At 39.6% G+C, this 15,648-nt stretch overlaps 1 protein-coding gene across 7 annotated transcripts in view; it reads right to left on the minus strand.

The window, feature by feature from the left end:
- MED12L (mediator complex subunit 12L) overlaps positions 1 to 15,648 on the minus strand; it is a 323,065-nt gene that overhangs the window by 280,607 nt on the left and 26,810 nt on the right. For all 7 annotated transcript variants that reach the window (XR_013360938.1, XM_077864688.1, XM_077864687.1 and 4 more), the window contains exons 2-4: positions 12,534 to 12,638; positions 6,977 to 7,168; positions 1,940 to 2,099 (exon numbers count right to left, since the gene is read on the minus strand). Coding sequence is in view for 6 of the 7 variants with exons in the window: in XM_077864688.1 (XP_077720814.1) it covers positions 1,940 to 2,099; positions 6,977 to 7,168; positions 12,534 to 12,638 (457 nt within the window). In the remaining variant the exon portion in view is untranslated. The remainder of the gene's footprint in view (positions 1 to 1,939; positions 2,100 to 6,976; positions 7,169 to 12,533; positions 12,639 to 15,648) is intronic.

Raw genomic sequence — 15,648 nt, forward strand, 5'->3', positions numbered from 1 at the left:
ACTTAGAACAGTTACTAAGAAGACTGAAGAAGGAACAAGTTCAGAGATGGCAAGAAACCAAGACTCTTGACTGTATATAGTAGGTCTCGGAGGCCTACTGGTCATCAAAGTCGAGGTAGTCAGGAAGCAGCTAGATATCCAGACTCCGGAGAGAAGTATTAATAAATGCTCTCACTCTCTTACCGACGCTTGTTCTCTTGTGCTGTCTCGCGGGCATGCACTGTCTCTTCCTCTCCATCCCTCCTTCTCCCCCATCCCCTGTCTCTCTCACTACATATACATGAATCGCATATGTGTGTTTGTGTGTACAAATGAAGAAAAGTTCAAGAAGGAAAATATGAAGAAGAGAGAAAAGAACCTTGAATATTTATTACATCTACTTTGGCACTATTTGCAAATATTATAGTGAGAATGGAGACCTTCCATCATTCTAAAAAAGGGGCATTGCTTACGTCTCCCCCTATAAAATAATAAGCTGATGAAAACAATCTGAAGTATAGTGTTAAGAAGACTGCTACCAAAACAACACTCAGAGATAACTAACCACTGTTAACTTTGTGGACTTTTTTCCTACTTTTTTCCTCCTATACATTTAAATATATTCACAACACAGTTTTGTTTTGTAGTACAGTCCACCTTTAACAAACCTGAACTCAAAAAGTGATAGCCATGGAATCTAGCCATGTTTTTTTTTGTTTGTTTTTTGTTTTTTTTTTTGTTGCGATTAACTTTTCTTGCTTTTAGAGTGGGCTCCACTGTCCAGTTCATCAGGACCACCTGGTAAACCAACCACCACCAACCACTGCCAACCAAACACCTCACATCCCGACTCAGTTACCTAGGACGCTGCCTGGCATCTGAGGATATTTGCACTTTCTGACCCTGCTCCTCAGAGCTTTACAGCTGGGGTCTCCCTTTTAAAATCGTAAGCATGTTTCCATTTCATAAGGAATTATTTGTAAACCTCACTTTTAAGCAGACATCTACAGGTGCAATCCTCGGTACCTATTTCTAATGGAGAATCCAATCTTTTATTAAGCATGTTTTAGCACCACCTCATGGAGTCACTGTGTAGTCACCAAGAGAGTGAAAACTGAGTAAAAAGCAGTTTACCTTCAGTTCTTTCAACAAATACCTACCATGACCATGGGCCGGTACATGTGGGAGGGAGGGGTGAGAGACACAGCATCTTTAAAGATGATTTCAGATAGTGAAACGAGCTGTGAATAAAATAAGGACACCCGAGAACATAACTGGGCAGAAGGGGTGGGGAAGAGGAATGTCATTTAGGTAGGTAGCCAGAGAAAACCTGCTGAGGCAACGGCATTCGAGCCAGAGGCTCTGAGGAGGCGTGGAATACCACAGAGACCAGCGACCCAAGTCCAAGGAAGAAGAAATGCAGAAGCCCTGAGAAAGGAAGGGGCGAGGTCCATCAGGGGGGGTAGAAGGAAGGCAATGTGGCCAGAATATCGGAGACAGAGGGAGCAAGGCCTGGATGGCCTCGGGGGCCACAGGAAAGAATCTGGATCTTCATCCTAACTGTAGTAAGAAACTATTGGAAAGTTATAAACAGGGACATGATATGATCGGAGTCAGGCTTCGTGATCAGTGTGGCAGTTTGGAGCCTACAATGTAAGGAGCAAAAGGAAAAGCAGGGGGAGACCAGTCAGGAGACTTGTCAAGACGTGAACCAGCACTGTCAGCAGCTACGGTCGTGAAAAGTGCTCAGGTGCAGGACGTACCGTGGAGGTAACAGCAATAGGATTTGCTGATGGAATCCGGATTCTGCACCTGGGTGCACAAGGATCCATCCGTGCACCACGAGTGTCGCTCAGCCTCCCCAGGGACCTTCTCAGCACTTACCTCACTGGGCTACGGATAGAGTACGCGGGCAACAATTACCTGTAGAATCGATGATGTATCATACCATCTCACTTACCCAAATTAGGATCAGTTGCCTGACGTTTCTTAATTTTAGCTTCAGAAATAGCAGAATAATAGGCACAGGTCATCTTGATCAGCCACGTTGCTCGAACCATTGGCACTGAATATTTAGCTAAATATGCAAAAACATCTTCTTTTTTACTAAGGATTGGAACCTAAAAAGAAATAACATATTTATAAAATCATAGGCAATTTTCATCATGAGGTCACCAGGGGAGAATGGGAAAGCAAATAAAGACACTAAGCCTTGCTGCCTTTAAGAGAGTATATCATGGATGGATTTTCAGACAGTATCTCCAGCTTAAAAACTTTTAAGAAATTCTCATTAAAAGATTCAAAACTATATTTAGCTTGCTGGCAACAGTTTTATCAGTCTTGCTTCTTATTTATGAAAACAAATTACTTTCAAAGTCTCAGATGCTGAGAGCTACTCATCGTATCTACAAAATAGGGGAGAAAATTTCATGACAGTACTTCCAAGGAGTTTATCTCAAAATTGGGAGGGATGGATCAAGTGAAAAACTGTCCCCACTCCACATTTTATCAAAGAACACTTTTTTTGGATAAAGCTTTCTGGCTGTAACATTCATCATAACAATTTCTAGAAAGCTTCTGGAGTGTCTTTAGCCCAAAATTTAAAATAGAGGCTAAAATGATGGCTCGGTGAATCTTCCTAATAAACACTGAGCTAGAAATAGCTGGTTAATTAATTCAGTGGTTGAAAGCAGGCACTTGAGGTAGTTCATTATTTCTTCCAGACCACAAAGGTCTACTATTTAGCAAATTAGTATCCCAATGTACCAATGAATGTCTGAAAGAGTTAACCCACTCTTGTAGGATTCCTCATAAATAGCCTAGGGACAGGCCAGTCATCTATATATATAATCTACTCAACTTATGAATGTAGAGTAAAACAGCGGGCAAAGTACACTGGCCATGATGTACAGGATGGGAGCAGTAAGCAGCATGCCCACTGCACCAGGGATGACCACCTCTGTGCTCCATCCCTGGCCCCCAGCCTATCTGGCTAAAACCCAGAACTCCCAGACCCCTCATTTATAAATGTACTAATAATACCAACCCAACCCTGCCCAAGCCAATGGGTGGTTAGAAGGGTAAAGTAAAAGAATTACATGTATTAAAACTGGAACCATTTTCATTTTCTTATCAATTCCAAGGATTGCTGGATGCCAGCCAAGGGTGTTTCAAGCCATGGACCTGACCTTCTCCTAAGAAGATCCAGATCTGGACACCACATAATCATAGTATCAAGAGCCCTGCTCCCTGTGCCCCCAAACTCTAGCCCGATTTTGGATATCAAGGCTTCAAACCAGCTGATTGTTACAGCATGGCATTTTTCTTAGTCAAATTCTCCTTTAGGCAATGGATATTTTGTACCATTCATATACTGCGAATTTGTTCACACCAAAGTGTGACCCTAGAATTCAAAGAGAAGTATTTTTTGTACACAGCTCTTTAAAAACAAGCTATTTCACTTGGTTCTTGCCCAAGAAACATTCAAGCTGCCCCAACACTGAAGGAAAGGCTGCCTGGTTGGACATGGAGATGCAGCTGTCCATACGCTGTGTTTCATGGGCAATTTAATAGACTTTTGGTCACATATGGATCCTGCTTAGGGTGCTGACTCTAAACACAGCCCCCAGGACAGAGGCAGCTGCTCTGCACAAACACACCTAAAGGGGCGATGAAAGTCCCATAGGCCAAAGCTATAAGGCTTCCTCTCTCCAGACCACAGTGATAGATTTTAACAAGAAAATTTCCTGAAAATTTTGCTTATAAGGCACAACTTTCACGGAGCACAAGACTCTGGGTTGCACAGAGATAGCACAGACTATCGCTGCAGCCAGGGACAAGAAAAGCACAGGCTTATATATTCAGTGCAAGACTCATGTTGCTGTGTTTCACCAGAACATATAGAGTATGAGAGAGTTAAATTTTAGTTGTCAAGGTCACAGGTTGCCTCTCATTCAGATGTACCACAAGATTACAAGACCAAGGCCTAAAAAACTAGGCAAGAACAAAAAAAAAAAAAAAAGTAAATGTAACATCTCCAAAGAAACATTACTAATAGCATCTTTAATAGATGCCCAAAGGATTTTCCTTCGATTTTCCTCCGAACGGCAATTGACAGGAGGAAAATAAAAATTCGAATAAGTGAAATGGTTAGATGAAGTAGCAAATAAAACTGAGCCACAGGTCCTACCATTAACAAGCTAAGGCCTACCTCCAGCTCACTGCCCTTACTGGCAGAACCACTGAAGAAATGGTTGGTTCAAATCAAGGGATTTAAAATTCAGAAGAACAGGGATCCCTGGGTGGCGCAGCGGTTTAGCGCCTGCCTTTGGCCCAGGGCGCGATCCTGGAGACCCGGGATCGAATCCCACGTCGGGCTCCCGGTGCATGGAGCCTGCTTCTCCCTCTGCCTGTGTCTCTGCCTCTCTCTCTCTCTCTCTCTCTCTATCTGTGACTATCATAAATAAATAAAAATTAAAAAAAAAATAAAATAAAATAAAATAAAATAAAATAAAATAAAATTCAGAAGAACATAGGTGAAGAAGGCTATTTAAATAAGAAAGAAGACAACATATTGACAGGGTTGTCAAATATGCAGCGTGGACCGACTAAGGAAGGAAATCCTGTTTATAGTGACTGCAGTATGACTTCCTTACACATGGATTCCAGTGTCAGCACAGAAACCACCTGACTTCACCTTGTAACTGAACCTAGGCAATCACTGCACAGCTGTTTCATATCTACATCAAGATAGAGCTGCATCTAAGTAGTAAAAGAAAACTTAGAAGGAAACCACCACCTAGCATGTGATGGTTTTTCAGCCACAAAACGGCTGTTATCACCTTGTAGCGCCTTTCCCTTCCATGAGTGTCACTGTCGACGCTCTCTGTTCACCAAGCAGAAGTGGAGGCAAAAGGAAATTCCATAGACCACAGTAATCAATGTCACCTGAAGCGGACATGTCATACCTAGTCAACTGTTCAAGAGCCAGAAGGATATCCCTGGAGACTATGAGTCTATTTTTCCAAATCTACCTATGACCGTGATTGAGTTAAAAGGCCCTTTACAGGCTAAATACTTGGGAGTGCTGTGGAGTTGTACAATAACGGAAAACCAGGCCCAGAAACTTGACCTATCCCAACCAGGAAACTATTCTGAACTCTAGAACAGAGCTGAAAGAGGACTCAAGATCTCAGCAGGAAAATTAAGGCCATTTGCAATAAGCCACCTCACAGGTAAATACCAGAAATTAAAGAAGTATTTGAACTTTCTAACACAAAGAACATGCAGAGAATGCAATCTTTTAACCCAACTATGAAAGAGCTTTTGCCGTATCAAGAATATGATATGCTGAGGAGGGGAGAAGTGAAGGGAGGGACTTGTCAAATGCCCAAGAAATAACTACTTCGAAGTATAGTCAATGGTAAGAGAAGGAAAGAAGGGGAGGGGAAGGGAGGGGAGGGGAGGGGAGGGGAGGGGAGAGGAGAGGAGAAAACTTTGCATAGAATTAATGTCAGGGTTTACCTGAGGAATACCTGACCTGGCCAGAAGCAGCTCCTAATACAGAGAAGAACAACAGTTAATACACTAGACTGTGATTTATCTCCCTCCTAAAAGATAAGCGACCACTATACCACTAAAGCAAAGGCATCATTTCCTCACCAGTATTCGCTTTTAGAAAATATCCAAAAAAGGGATTCTGAAAGCTTATTAAAAAAAGGAAAACCTAAAAAGAAAGACATCAGCCTGGCTCTAAGGGAAATGAAGGTACCGACCAACATGGAGGGTATGAACTATTGGAAGAAAGTCTTCAAATATCAAAGGATGCCCTTTGACTTACGGGGCCTTCAGATACAACCTACAGATAGATCATCATGGGCCGACATGGTAAATGTTCATTATTGGGAAAGAAATCCTACACGGTTCAGCATGTGTTGAGACAGAGTACAGAGCAATTACGCTGATTGTTGTCCTTTTTGAGGATTTCAGTTGCCTTTAATCACAAAAATCTATGAAAGGCAACAGGCTGCTATGGTGGCACTAGGGCAAAAGAAAGCCAATGGGAGCTACAGGCTATTTTCAGAGTTGCTTTCGAAAACAAACAAGCAAATACCAAAAAGAGCTCTCCTTTAAGCCAGGCCTACACCACACCAGTTAGGAACACTTACTATCAAGAACAGAAGATGGTCACCCTTAAGACTAAAGGGTTTCAGGCCAGATGAAAAAGACATGTGGGATGATATCAAAGGTGTGCAAGAAGCCAGAGATCACTGGAAGCTATAAATAAACCTGCCCATTCTATTCTAAAACTTTTTCAAAGAAGTTTTTCAAGCACACACAGAATCACTATCCTACTTGTTAAGAAGGAGACTTCGCTTTTAAGCACTTGGATTGGTACTTTACAAGACATGGAGGTAACATCAAAGCAAGAATTTCTGAATAGGGATCCCTGGGTGGCGCAGCGGTTTGGCGCCTGCCTTTGGCCCAGGGCGCGATCCTGGAGACCCAGGATCGAATCCCACATCGGGCTCCCGGTGCATGGAGCCTGCTTCTCCCTCTGCCTGTGTCTCTGTGTCTCTCTCTCTCTCTCTGTGACTATCATAAATAAATAAAAATTAAAAAAAAAAAAAAAAACTTTAAAAAAAAAAAAAGAATTTCTGAATAACACATTTTGGACATCCTGGCCTAAGGAAACCGAAAATATAATGGAAATAAATGAAGTCTTATTGCCTATTCTCGATTTTAAAAACTTGTCTACCTAAAATCCATATAAACTACATCCTGTGTGGACTGTTTAGGTCAAGATGTGCTAGGCACCACATGCCATCAAAATAAAGGGAGAAACAGTGTTACGTGCAGCACACACCTGGTACAGTGTACCTGTCATTGAAACTTTTGAGTTTTGGAAAGAACAGGGGGAAAGAAATATATACCTGAACATCATCTCAAACATCTTGATTTCTAGAAGATCATAATTAAACATTGTAAGAAATAATACCTTTTTTGCCAAAATAGCAAGTGGTTTATTTCCTGCTAAGTCAGAGAACCAACTATGAATTGCACTCTGGGATCGAGCAGTAACCAGCCAATAATTATCTTTAGCATTAACTTGTGGTTTCTTCTTTCCGGTGTCCTGGAAAGTGTTAAGCTTTAGCTTCTCAGCTAATATGCTGCTGAAATAAGCTCCAATCTGTGGAAACGAAAGAAAAAGTTTGAAGACAGTAAGTGTGTTAGTAATGTATAGTAGTATTTTATTTTTGTTTTAGGAGCCTATCTTCAAACGGCCCATCAGAAAATAAAATGGCAATTTAAGTCCTTGAAGTCAAGAGTTGTGATTTACTTATACTGACGTAATGCAAAAACTCCCACAGCACCTTTGTTAACAAGTGGTTCAAGGAAAAAAGAAGAGCCTTTGAAAATCTCTGGTAAGATGAAATTAATTACATCCTGAATAAATTTCAAGAGAATGGGTTCTGCTTTAATCTTCAATGCGTACTTCTTTTTCAGACTAAACACACATTTGGAGACAGTGTGTTTCCTGAGACGTGTTGCATGCAAGAGCAGAAAGTCTAGTAGTCACACAATAATCATTCTTTTTCTGGTTTCATCTTAATAGCATATATTTTTGAACAGGAAAACTTTGTGTTTACGTTCAGTGCTTCTCAAAAAAAAAAAAAAAAAAAAAGAAAAGAGTCCAGGAAATTTTATTTAAATGGAAAATTACAAAGGGTTCGATTAAATTAAGAATTCACCATTTTTGACCAGGCTGCCAATTTCAAGAGTACAAATGTTTCAAGAGAAAGCTAGTGTTACCTGCTCTGAATGGAAGAAAGTAGCAAAGGGAGTTCCTGTGAATCAGACTGTGGCATTTTTGCATTACCCAAACTAAAAGAGGACAAAAGAGGAAGAAAGGCATGAGAAGGAAAGGGATAAATACCTAAAAATTAAGTGAATCCACAGGAAACTTGTTAGAATTTCCAAGAAGCCCCTGGGAATTCTTTAATAATATGATACAAGCAACAAATGAGGTTAGCAGACAGTGGCAACCATGATTAAAATAAAATACCTACCTTGGTGAAGCAAAATAAGAATCACTACCTTAGTTAATGCTCATGAGTCAATAAACAATTAGTATGTAGGTTGGAACACAGTTGTAAACAATTAGTCAAGTTTATCTACCAAGGTGAAAAGCTGGTACATGTTTCTCTTAATCTGAATTGGCATTCCTTGACCCTTATGATTTATGGACAATAAAAAGGTCTCTTTTGTTGTGTTAATATGGTAATAAAAAATTAATTAGAAAAAAGATTTGAATTTTTTTTAAACAAACTTCATGGTATTTTTTTATGCAATTGTGTGCTGAATGTTTAAACAGGAAACAAATTAAATGCAAAAATTTAGCAAAACCAGTTGTTTAGGAACAAGCTGCCAACAGACGCAAATTGCTTAAATTTCTCAATCAGTATTTGGTCTTTATATCAAGAATTTAAAACCCCGGGATCCCTGGGTGGCGCAGCGGTTTGGCGCCTGCCTTTGGCCCAGGGCGCTATCCTGGAGACCCCGGATCGAGTCCCACGTCAGGCTCCCGGTGCATGGAGCCTGCTTCTCCCTCTGCCTATGTCTCTGCCTCTCTCTCTCTCTCTGTGTGTGACTATCATGAATAAATAAAATAAAATAAAATTAAAAAAAAAATTAAAAAAAAAAGAATTTAAAACCCCTACTTACACTGGTTCTTTAAATTTAAAAAGTCCCTTTATTTGCAATTCTGTATAAGGGTTTTAATCATAATAAATAAAAGCATAATTTTTTTTAAAAAACTAGCCAGCAATCTGTTCTACAATTATAATTTATGTATTTAATAACAACGGAATATGTGACTATATGTGCGTTTTACATCCTAACCAACCTTGTGAACCAGTGCAGACTATATAAACTAAGTTAAAATTCCCTCAAGAGAAAGAAAAATTTTAAAAATCTAAACGTTACCATGCACTTAATTTTATATTCACACTATTCCAATCCTAAAGAAGGAGCATCATTCCCAAGTCCCAATGCCTACTTGCAAGTAATCACAGTGGTTAGTTTTTTATGTCTTTCCAGTGTTTCTTCAAAAGAATACACATGAACTAACGCGAATACATTATTTTCTCTTTTTTACATGAATACCTCTTTACGTACATTTAATAAATATCTGAGACCCTTCTACATCTGTGTATGGGGAACTTCTCATTCACTTTAACAAAATAATATACAGCGTGGATGTACACATTGTATTTAACCAAGCCCCTGCTAACGTACGTTTGGAGTATTTTCCCAAAACTTTTGCTATTACAAATCACTTTAAAATGAATAGCCTTTCCTATTTGTTATCTCATACATGTACAGCTACAGATTTCAGATAAATTGCCAGAATTCAGATTGTACGATTCTGTAATTTTAATCAGCATTGTTAAATTGCCCTCCATAAGCTTTGTACCAATTTGCACCCCCTCAGACAAGGTAGGAGAAAGAAAGTGTAATTTAAAACTTGTTTCCATCCCTCCAAAGCCATCTTGAAAGTAATTCATTTTATAAGAAAATGAAAAAAAAGTTTAGGGACTACACTACAGTTCATGTATTCCATATTTATAAGCTCAAATTCCCTTCAGAAGGTTTGAATCCTTGAGTAAATCTCACAGGAAGGGTTGATAGCAAAAGCTGTAATGGGTCTTATTTCCATTTATTCAGTTATTAAAATTGAAATAAAACTTGATACAACAGAACAATTTGGCAGTTTTTATCAAGAAACACACAGCATTCATACTTTCTTACGGTAAATCGTGGTCCTCCAAAATGGATCCAAAATAGATGTTGAAGCCCTAATCCTCAATGTGATTGTATTTGGAGATAAGGCCTTTAAAGAGGTTATGGTCAAATGAAGTCATAAGGGTGGGGCTTAATCCAATGGACTGGTGTCCTTATAGGAAGAAATACCTAATACTAGCACACACAGATAAGACCATGTGAGGACATAGTGAGAGAACAGCCTTGTGTAAGACAAGGAGAGAGGCCTCAGAAGAAACCAGACCTGTTGACACCTTGATCCTGGACCACCTTGATCCTGGCCTCCTCAACTATGAAAAAATAATTTTTTTCTCAGAAAATCAAATTTCTGTTGTTTAAGCCACCCAGTTTGTGGTATTCTGTTACGGAGGCCCGAACAGACTAATACACCTTCTAACTCAAGTAAATATGCTTCTGGAAACTTTTCCAAAAGAACAAAAGCTGGGAGCACCTGGGTGGCTCAGTTGGTTAAGCATCTGCCTTTGGCTCAAGGCATGATCCTGGGGTCCTGGGATCAAGTCCCATGTTGGGCTCCCTGCGAAAAGCCTGCTTCTCCCTCTGCCTGTGTCTCTGACTCTCATGAATAAATAGATGAAATCTCAAAAACATATATATAGATAGATAGATACACACACATATATATAATATATATATTTTATATATACATATAATCTATATATAATTGTGGTTGTGATATTAAAAAGTATATGAAGACTGGAAAAAGACAAAACTAAAAATATTGTGTTTGGTTGATGGGACTATCTGTAGAAAATGCTTCTGTTTTCTTTCACGTTGTTTACATATTTCAGTTAATTAGCAAATTGAAAAGTACATATGTGTTTATGTGTACGTGCGCACACACAGATCTTAAAGAATACACAAAACTTTAACAGTGGTTATCTCTCTGGTGAAGGGGAAGTAAGTTTATTGGTATGTTTGATTTCATTCACATGTATAATGCTTTCAATTTAATAAAAGTATTTCAATATTCAGAAAATAAAAATTCAAAAAGGATGAGAAAAATCAAACCTTAAAAGAATACAAACAGAAAACAAATGACTCTTCCTATATATGTTACTAAAATAACCACCCAGAAAAAGAATTTAATTCAAGAAATTTTTTGACACAACATTCTGACTATATATCCTTAATGAAAATTAGTCTAAGGACCAAAAGTATAATAGGAAAATTATTAATTTTACATAGTAATTTTGTTGTCAGAGTAGCATCAGAATAGTTTAGTTTACCCTGGAACTTTCTTACATGCATTGTAAAACAGAGTAAATAAATAAATATACTGAATTTACTAAAAGCCAGGGTTCTCACTTTGGGAGAAAGGAGATACAAAGATGGAACAGGAAAAAGGAAAAACCCTGTGGTACTGGGTAAGAACTGGTAGATGGATGCAAGGAAAGAAAAAAGAAAAAGGAGAGAAGACAAAAGAAGAAACAGATATCTATGGTGTTTCCCATCTCTGTCCACTGAAAAGACCTAGGAGTTAGGATACTCTAGTAGCAACAATCATGCCAAGCATCCGGATCTGGGCTGGGGCACAGAAAGAACACATATCTGGCACATGTTACTGCATCAAAGGTGAGGAAGTGCTCAAAGAATGATGGGAAGTCAAAAGCACCCAAGAAACAGGTTAAAGGCACCCCCTGGCCAAGTGAGAGACAACTTAATCATCAAAAAGATGAGACATCAAATTTTAAAGAGTCCTGGAGTTCAAAGTGATACTTCATCCAATGGGATGTCAGGGCATGTGCCTGGCTCAGTGGGTGGAGCATCCAACTCTTGATCCCAGAGGTCATGAGTTCAAGCCCCATGTAAAATGAGGAGATTACTTTTAAAAAAAGAAAAACGGAAGTATCTGGGGTACCTGGCTGGCTCAGTCAGCAAAGCATGCAACTCTTAATCTCAGAATGGGGAGTTCAAGCCCCACATTGGGTGTGGAGCCTACTTAAAACAATAAAATGATTAAAAATACGAATTTTAAAATGGGGTGTCCTTTTATAAAATAATGCCAACTAACAAACGTATAAGAAAAAGACAACTGGAAAACCAGCATTTTGCAACCACCAGTAAAATAACTCATTCAGCAAGCATTATCAATTGATGATACAATCACAAGATAAAACTGTACTGAAGAATAGCATATTCATTTGGTCTCAAGGTATCACCCTCCAGAGACTACTACAAGGAAAAGATAACTACTTTTACAACGTGAAGTAACAGCAGACACCACCTTCAATGACCACCTTAGTATAACCAGTAGTAGGGCAAACTGGCACTGCGTGTCTTCTGATGTGCAATGTAGGCATCTTGCCAAAAATATTTAACCTGAATCTTGTCATGAAAAAACAATCATACAAATCTAGATGTAGGACTAGAATATAAGACAAATTATCTGGACAGCAGCTCCGAAAGCCCTTTTCCTCCAAAAAAACAAAAAAAAACAAAAAAAAAACAAAAAAAAAACAAACAAAAAAAAAACAACATGAGAGAAGGTGGAGAGCAGTACTGCACTGGATTACAATAGACCAAAGAGACATGGCAACCAAATGCAATGCATGAGCCCTACTTGGGTCCTAGGGCAGGACCTTATATCAGATATTCTGGGAAATTCTGAGTATGAATGGTGATTTAAATAACACTAATTTATCGACATTAACTATTCAGGGTGTCACACACACTTTTTCAGAAGTTTTAGGAAAATAGACAATTTGCATTACCTTTGATGGGTTAATTACAATATTTCTGGCTGAGCCATGTTCATCTCCAGTAAAGGCTGGCTGATTGTTGAAGCCTTGCTTTACATTCACAGCAGTAAGTTCATCCTGTTCAAGAAAAGGTATCAATTAATCAGAAGGACATAAAAGCTCCAACTTTACCCAGCATACTGCAGCCTGAGTAGTGACTGTGTAAAAGAAAACCATTGAGGGACGCCTGGGTGGCTCAGCAGTTGAACGTCTGCCTTTGGTTCAGGGCGTGATCCCGGGTCTGGGGATCAAGTCCTGCATTGGGCTCCCTGCCACGAGCCTGCTTCTCCATCTATGTCTCTGCCTCTCTGTGTCTCTCATGAATAAATAAATAAAATCTTAAAAAAAAAAAAAAAAACTATTGAATGTACATCAAAGAGAGAGCAGAAATTGAAGATTGAAAACCAATACACAAAGGTACAGAGAGAGATAAAATAAACGTGGCAAAATATTAACAACTGTCAACTCGGGGTAATGTGGGCGGGCATTCATTATACCATTTTCGTGATTATTCTATAAATTTAAAAATTTTAACTAATAAGTTGGGAAAAGAAAAAATGAGCAAAAATCCCCCCCCCCCCCCACACACACACACATGCAGAAACAAAGTCATAGAAAAGTGTATACTAGAATTGCTTCAAGACCCCATAGTTGGGCTCTCCCTACCTTGCCAGACCCTATGCACATCCCTGTTTTATTTATGTTCAAGAAAAATGGCACATTCCACTTACCTAAGACCCCATAGCAAGTTAAAGACAGAAATGAAGAGTTCATAATAGGCATAAGCTTTGTGATAACCATAATACCATGACCAGCAGCATCTGAAGGGAAGATTAGGGCTTGCAAAATCCTTTCATGCATCTTGGCTCACTTGATCTCTAACCAAATTCTAAGGTAAATGGTAAGCATGTACCATGTAGCTCATTTACAGACGAGAAGAATGAGGCTCACACTAAGCGAACACAGTAACTGGACAGAGCCAACACTGAAATGCTGTCTTCTCAAGCCAAGACTAGAAAGAGAAATTTCCATGACTCCATGCCACTGAAGTACAAATGCCATATGAAAATGTGGTCTATAAATACAGAACTCCTTAAAAACATCTCCTACTGGATAGATATAGGAAAACTTTTCTCCCCAAGGTCACAACACATCAGAAATAGTCCAAGGCTTTAAAAAAGAAAAAGAAGACGACAATGACGACGACGACGACCTTGCTCTGCCCAAATCATTGAGCTACGGAACTACATCGGAGTTCCTAGAATATAGGCTTAAAAGAATAAAAGGGAAAGGTTTGAGTAAATAAAGCTGCCTCCTGTTCCTCCTCACTGTAAGCCAAGAAAAGGTCTAAGTAACCGTTGGGGTAATGCTAGCCATAGCACAAGAATGAGAATGCATATTTCATCTTCGTAAGTAATTGCTTCAAGCGTAAAATGAAGAAAAAAAGAAAACCAACTGATCAAAATCACTGCTGTGATTAAGGAGGAAGCCTTAGGACAAAATAGTTTATGACATATAAGCACCTGAAAGGTCGGCCTGGCTGAGAGCCGAGGTCTCCTGGAGACGTGCCATGTAACTTTACTTAATTGTGTGTGTACTCTACCTAACATCTTGGCAAGCCACAGTTTTGGCAAGCTTTCAAAAGACCCCGCTACAGGAAGTTTAGCTCTATGATAATCGAGTCTCCTCCAGGCACGAAGGTCATTGAAATTGTGACCCGCACAGAAAATGAGTTACATACACATCTCAACACATCTCAAACTGCTCCCACATTTTCAAATAATTACTTGAACATCTAGGGCAAAACTACATAATGCATATATTTTAAGCCAGAAAGGTGTCAATCAACTTAAATAAAGCGAGTATGCTAACAAAATGTCTGTAGTCTTGGGAGTCTAAGAAAGAAAGGGGATAAATGGGATCAGAAGGGGAATGGGATGAGAAAATTGAATTTTTATCTTGTGATTTACCATCAGAGTATTACAAGAAACATTAATTGAGTAACAACATATGTTTTACTAAAAATACGCTCTGGCTTAATCAAGAGGAAATGTGTGAGGCTCTCAGGAGCAGTTAGTTCCATTTCGTGCTGCTGCACTTTCTACTCCAAAGGTACTCCAAGGCTCCACGTATTTGACTGTGAACCAATAGTCTGGAAAGATACGCCCTGCAGACATATGCACACATGCATTCAGACACACTCCTTGGAAGTAAAGGAACCTGGAACCACGCGGTTCCTTGTCTGTCGACCACATCGGGTTTTCCTCACACACTAAGATCCACACAGGTACTGCTGGAAGGAAGCCCTGAGTTGTGAGAACTTTTTATCTCGCATTCTAAATTGCACGAAAATACATCCAGAATCCGACCCTCTTCTCACCACCACCAATGCAGCCTCCCAGTCATCTCATGCTCGGACACCGCGATGGCTCCTACCTGGCTTTCTTGCTTCTATGGGTGCCCCCCCAAACACCCCCTGAAAGCTACTTTCAATACAGCAGTCACAGGGAGCTTCTTAAAACTTAAGCAAGATCATGTTACTCCTGCTCAAAACCTGCATTAACTCCCCAACTCAGGGTAAAAGCAAAGGCCTTATGATGCCCTACAAGTTCCTGTGTGATGATCTGGCCCCTCTTACCTTTCTGACCTCATTCCTAACCACACTTGCCTTAGCTGACCCTACTCCAGCCACACTGGTCTCCTTGCAGTTCCTCAATCAAGCATGCCTGCTGGATGGTCCCAAGTCTCGGGGTCTTTGTCCTATCTGTTCCCTCAGCCTGGATGGCTTTTCCCTTGGTATCCACAGCCAACTATATAAGCACCTGAAGACTTTGCTCAAATTTCATATTCTCAATGAGAAATCTGAGGATGCTATTTAAAAGTGGAACTGCTCACTCCGTTCTCTTCGCCTCCAGCATTCCTAACCTTCCAATAATCTGTAGCACTTAACACCTAAAATGCCCTATAATTTACTTACAATGTGTACTGTCTGTTTCCCCCACCGGAAGGTAAGGCCCATGACACCAAGGATCTTTATTTTGTTCACTGATGCATGCCAAGCACAGAGAGCACACATCAGGTATTCAAT

Source organism: Canis aureus, chromosome 22 (genome assembly GCF_053574225.1).
Source record: "Canis aureus isolate CA01 chromosome 22, VMU_Caureus_v.1.0, whole genome shotgun sequence".
Taxonomy (NCBI): Eukaryota; Metazoa; Chordata; class Mammalia; order Carnivora; family Canidae; genus Canis; species Canis aureus.